Below are 6,000 nucleotides of genomic sequence, written 5' to 3'. Positions count from 1 at the left end.
TGGATCATGTGAGAGGGGAGGGGTGAGATAGGGGAACGGAGAAAAATATAAATGAAATATAAATATAAATTTATAGCTCAATAAAAACAATAAAAATACTAAAAAAATAAATAAACCCCAGATTACTAAAAAAAAATCAATGTAGGGGGCTGGAAAGATGGCTCAGAGGTTGAGCACTGGTTGCTCTTCCAGAGGTTCTGAGTGCAATTACCAGAAACAATATGGTGGCTCACAACCATCTGTAATAAGATCTGGTGCCCTCTTCTGGCAACGCAGGAACACATGTAGGTAGAACATTGTATATAATAAATAAATCTTTTTTAAAAATCAGGGTAATCTACAGCATTTAACTTAAGGGAAGATTTGTCAGGGTGAGAAAGGGATGTAAAAATTGAAAAGCTTAAGATAACTTAATGCACGATTAATGAAAACTCAAAGAGAGAAACTAGGATTTAACCTGAAGATCCGAAAAGCAAAGCAGCTAGCCACTGGCTTTTACCTCTCCTGATCTCCAGACAAGCCTTATTTATTAAAGTACAGTTGAAACGCCATTACAATAACTCCTTACTTCCTTAGAGGTATGCTCTTGGAGCCAAACTGTTTTTCCACATGCATAGATATCAAAAGTTCTTTAGTTTGAAGACGTGCCAGCATTTTTACAGCAGACTTGAATTTGAATAAAAGCATTCAATAACCTGAAAATTTTCACAGAATATTTGTATATAGTTTTTAAAAAGTTCCAATAATTTATCTGCATCTTTTCTTGGCAAGGGATGAAGAGTTCAGGATTTGGTAGTTTGTACTAAATGGAGATGCTGTTCTATAGGTTAGCTCCTCCTGTTTGAAGAGAAACAGCGATGAAAATAATGCCCAGGTTACTATGTACATGTATTTGGTTTCTCGTGACAAATTCAGTTGAGGCTGCTTTATTTAAAAAGGAATTAGTGGGATTTTTCTCCAAAAATATGCTTATTGCAACAATATAAACAGGTTTTGTTGCTTAAATAAAAAATTTGCTTGTTACAACAATATAAAGAAGTTTTGTTGTATAAATAAAGTTATACGTTTTCTTGAAATAAAATTTTAAAAATATACAAATGTACAAAGATTAATTATCTCATTTAGTAGCAGAGATTGGAAGAAACTTAGTTCAAAACCAAAAGGAATTTGCACATTCATCATTAAAGCAAAATGGAATTCTCCTCATTGATAAATAAATGTAATTACGGTTTTGGAGACACACAAATGAAAGGTACTCATAATCTCTCACTGTTGACATATACTGAGTTATTTATATAAATACAGCTATTAAAAATTAACATACCCCCAAATAGTGTTTTCTTACTTGATAAAAACTTTGAGTAGCCTAACACATAAAAGAAATAAGTCATATTTTGTTCAAAGGATGTTTAAATATAGAATTGTTTATTTTAAAATTAGTGTGTGTGTGTGTGTGTGTGTGTGTGTGTGTGTGTGTGTGTGTGTAGGTTGTGAAAGCAGAAAGAGAACATAGAGAAGAAAGATGTTAAGGGAGTGTGAAGAGATGATGGTGGAAGTCATGAGAGATGAAGACAAGAAGATGCCTTAAGCAGAGGAAAAGGACCAGGACCAGACAGGCCAGGAAAGTGGGGACAGTGGGACAAGGAATTAGGAATCAGTAATAAGAATGAGGTAAAATGACATATCTGCTAAAATGTCATGATGAAAACCATTACTTTGCACGCTAACTCAAAGATCGAGTGAAAAATACCTAACTCTGTGAATGTACTTTGTATAATTTTATTTTTAATCAACACTGATTGTACATAAAATATAACTAAAAACTATACATTTTCAGATATATTATATATTTGGTATTGGATAGCACTTTCTCTGAAGTAAACAATTTCTCCTGCTCTCAGCATTTTGTAATAGTGTGTGGTTCTTTGTGTGGGGCTGAGGCCTTTTAGACCTTAGAGAAGTAAATCAGCTTGAACATGAGTAATGTTACTCCAAGTTTCACGTAAATTCCCGTGGCACTATTTCAGATTATATATCATTCCATTCTCCACGTCATAATGTAAATATTTTTTAAATATGTTGACTTATATGAGGGTTTTGTATGTGTTCCATGGCACACATATGGAGACCAGAAAACAATTTCCAGTAGTGTGTTCTAGTGTTATAATTTTGTGTATAGGGCATAGTCATTGTGTAGATATACTTAAAGGTATATACATCTTGGAAATTTTAAAGTATTTACCTATTATTCATATGTTGTAAGAGTAGAAAGGTAGCATAAAATGTGCATGTAAACCTGCTCAATCATTATGCAAAACTATTAGAACTTTTATCGTACAGACTTTCAGAAATTACTCAAGTCCCTCTCAATATTACTAACTTTGACTTTTAGAGGTTTGACCACAAAATAGTGGTTTAAGGCTAAATCTTTCTCCTTACAGACTTTGGTTCTTTTTGTCAAATTAAAAAAAAAAAGGTTTTAATTTTAACTGTAAAATTTATGCAGCAAAAACAGTTATTAAATAAGAATTGCAGTTGCAATATCCAGTCCATTTATATTTGGTAAATTTAGAGAAAGTACTCAATTATCTATCCTATCTCAGTAAGTCTAGATTTCTGTACCTAATTCACTTTCTATCCTAACTAAGGAAAGTTTAAGTCTAATTATTTGCTCTTTAACTCCAAAAAAGAACAATGAAAATGTTATGTAACAACAGGGACATCTGGCTGCCTGGACAATCATCCTAGGTTCTTCTGTAATATTTGGGATATTCAGCTTTGGCCTACAGGCATGGTATATCTGACAGAAATTTCTTATTTTTTTGGAATCTATAACATGTATTTATTTACATGTAATTGAAAGACTAATTTTCCATTTTTATTACAATAAGAATCTCTAAAGATTGATAGAGCATGAGAAGGAATTCATGCTCTAAAATATGTATAGCTCAGAAATTTCTTAAAAGCAGGAAACTTTGATGGGCTGTCTTACCTTATTTTAGCAAAGTTTGGCATTAGTTTTCTTTTTACATCCTGCTGGTCCAGTTTGGACAGTATCCTGTCAGTAATTGAGGTAAGAAAAAGTCTCTTTGCCCAAATGGCTAACTTTCCTGTAAAGAAAGAAAAGTCCATAATGAATTTCTTTCATATCCATCATCTTCTTTTGAAGTAAATAGGTATTGTCAGGAGCAGACATGTTTCACTGTCACAAAAAAATTAGGTTATTAAACATTAAATGCCATACTATTTGAAGTGTTTGAAGACAATTTATCTATCTAAATATATCTATTTATGACTTTGAAAACATACCTAACATGACCATAAAATTGACTATTATAGATAACTACTAACCTGTATTTCTTAATTATACATAACTGCTTAAAAACAATATTCTAAACAAAAGAAGAAATACATATACAGTATAACAGGGCTTTGATTTTTTTATGGCTCCAATTGTTTTTAAAATCCAACATTCCTTTAATGACTATTATATAAAAAAGTTCAAGAAAAAATCTTTTGTCTGAGTTTCAGGAAAGTCACACACAGAAGTTGCCTCTAGAGTGAGGCTAGAAGGAAAGTCTGTGTGTACTGCCTCTGTCAGCAAAGATTTTAGGAGAAGAGGGTTTATAGTAAATATTCACATCTGCTGTATTGGACACTCTAATCCATCCTAAGGGTGTTTGCTGTGTCAGGTTTTGTTCTAGATGAAGAAACCCAGTAGTTATATAGGTTTGCAGATAGGCTGTATTTATCATCCTTAACTTTCCTCTTAAAACCCCTCTCTGTTTTAAAACTCCAAGGCAGCTATGACAGTTTGAGAATGATATGTGATCATATATTTCTCCATGCTTCTTATGGTGATAGCTCTGTTGAATTCTTACTCCAAAATGGACAAACTCCCTTTCTTTCAGGACCACAGATTTCCAAAATCTGTCTAGAAGCATAACTGATATAGTGTCATCCGGATGTGGAAATACGATGCTTACAAGTCTGGGCTGCAGTTTTGGAGTTTTTGTGTTTGAATGTTAGCTTCTTTCATACATGAGGAATAACTTCCTTAGTCTTTCAAGCTTCTGTCTTCATCCACTTGGTGGAATTACTGCTATTTCTTGTTTCATTCAGTCCTTGTATCAATTGTACAGAATGACTCACATCATGTATTCAGTGTAGTATCGGCATGTTGAAAGAGTTTAATAAATGTTAAATACTGTTATTGGGATGATAGTATGCCTTCTAAGTATGAATAGATAACCCAATGGTTAATACTTATTTCCTAAGCTTGGGTGAACATATTCTATTTGCTTTACTTGCCTCCAAATGCCCAGATAGTTTTTCAACTGGGATTTTTCAATAGAATTATGAGCTAAAATTAGGCTATTTTCTTTGTTACTCACTAAAAATGTCATAAAAATTATGAAGATTTCCCACACTAGATTTGGACTAACTTATATGTTTTAATTTGCAGGTACTTTGAAATTTAAGTTAAGTTAAATATCATGTTATTTTGAAGTAGAGACATTAATTATTTCATTTAAACTCCAAAAAAGTACTGAATTCATATATATCCCTACTATTATTGTTTTATACAGTGCTTTAACAGAATTATAATAAACATATTTAAAACAGGTAGATACATTTTGTATTTCCTAGAATAAATACCTAAAGGTTGATTTAAGCAAGGCATGTGTTCTATTTTTTTCATTTTGAATGTTTTTCCTTTAAATATTTTAATATATTCATTTGAAAAATAAAGTTACTCCCTTTAGTTACTCTCAATCTCGTCTCAAAATGATCTGTCAATCATAAATATAAGAAGAATGATGGGTCTTGTAATGACCTCTGAATGTTAAGCAAATAGAGCTACAGGCTTTTATTCTAAATGTATCTTAATTATGGCTCAAATTCTTTTCATAGATAGGACTTAGTTTATCTTTACTGCGGGTCTAACATAAAAATGAGTCTGTTGAATCACAGTCAAAACAAGATAAAATGTGTATCATTTGCAAACTCTGACTGCTTGAGCTAAATCTCCCTCTGTTTCCATGTTTTTTCAGGTCAAGTTTTAGCTCAGGCGAGTGCCAACGGAGTAATCCATTTGCTGGATCTTAAATCTGGACAAATTCACAAACTGGTGGGCCACGAGAGTGAGGTCCACACTGTGGTGTTTTCCCATGATGGGGAGAATCTGTATTCTGGAGGTTCTGACGGCACCGTTCGATTGTGGTTCTGACCAGCAACAGCCCACCCTGCTGCAGAGGGCATTCCCTCTAAGGTTTAAAAATGTTTCACATAGTCTGCTCCCAAGCCAGGAAGTACCTGGTTAAAACAACCAATAATTAACAGATTTGTTTTAACACAAGCTTTGGGGGAATGTTATATGATCCAAACTCTTACAAATAAAAATTATAACATTTTACTCATTTGTCTGTCTGTTTTTTTTTCCCCATTCTCTCTTTCTTTTTTCTCATTTGGTTATGAATTTAGAGACAGGGTATCTTTGCTAGGGGGTTGGAAGAAACAGCTTTACAATGACGCCTAATGACAGAGTAGATGAATTACAAGACATTGATTTTTAACGTTAGAGAACAAACTGCAGGAAAAGGCGGCTACTTTTTTTTTTTTTTTTTTTAAATCAAACCCGAGCTGCAGACAATCCAAAGTTGAATTATGTATAACACAAGGAAAGTCTTTCTATAACCAAAGGGTCAAATAGAGTCGGCAAGCATACATTTTCACAGATTCTTTGACAATGAGTGTGCTTTATCTATTAGTAATAACCAAAGACTGCAGATGGCTCAAATCTAAATGCAAGTCCCCGGAACTTTCATCTCTGCAGCCCATCCAAGAATGCATTAAGCAAAATTACATCTTTCTAATTTTTTATTGTGATTTGAATGCAAATAAGTGTCTCGCACGGAGAACCCCCCCTCCACCCCCCAGGCTCGCATCCGCTGTATCAAGTGACTGCTTAGACAACACTCCAGCCTGGTCCGCGGAAGC

General features: G+C 33.4%; 1 protein-coding gene across 1 annotated transcript in view; it reads left to right on the top strand.

Moving 5' to 3' along the window:
• Spag16 (sperm associated antigen 16) overlaps positions 1-5,292 on the top strand; it is an 896,526-nt gene extending 891,234 nt beyond the window's left edge. Inside the window, exon 16 of the mRNA XM_050154322.1 lies at positions 5,055-5,292. Coding sequence (XP_050010279.1) covers positions 5,055-5,230 — 176 coding nt within the window. The 3' untranslated portion in view covers positions 5,231-5,292. The remainder of the gene's footprint in view (positions 1-5,054) is intronic.
• Positions 5,293-6,000: the final 708 nt, after the last annotated feature.

The sequence above is a fragment of the Alexandromys fortis genome, unplaced genomic scaffold (genome assembly GCF_014885135.2).
Source record: "Alexandromys fortis isolate MF-2015 unplaced genomic scaffold, M_Fortis_MF-2015_v1.1 scaffold_40, whole genome shotgun sequence".
Taxonomy (NCBI): Eukaryota; Metazoa; Chordata; class Mammalia; order Rodentia; family Cricetidae; genus Alexandromys; species Alexandromys fortis.
The sequence above is the reverse complement of the archived record's forward strand: the minus strand, read 5'-3'. Positions and strand labels throughout refer to the sequence as shown.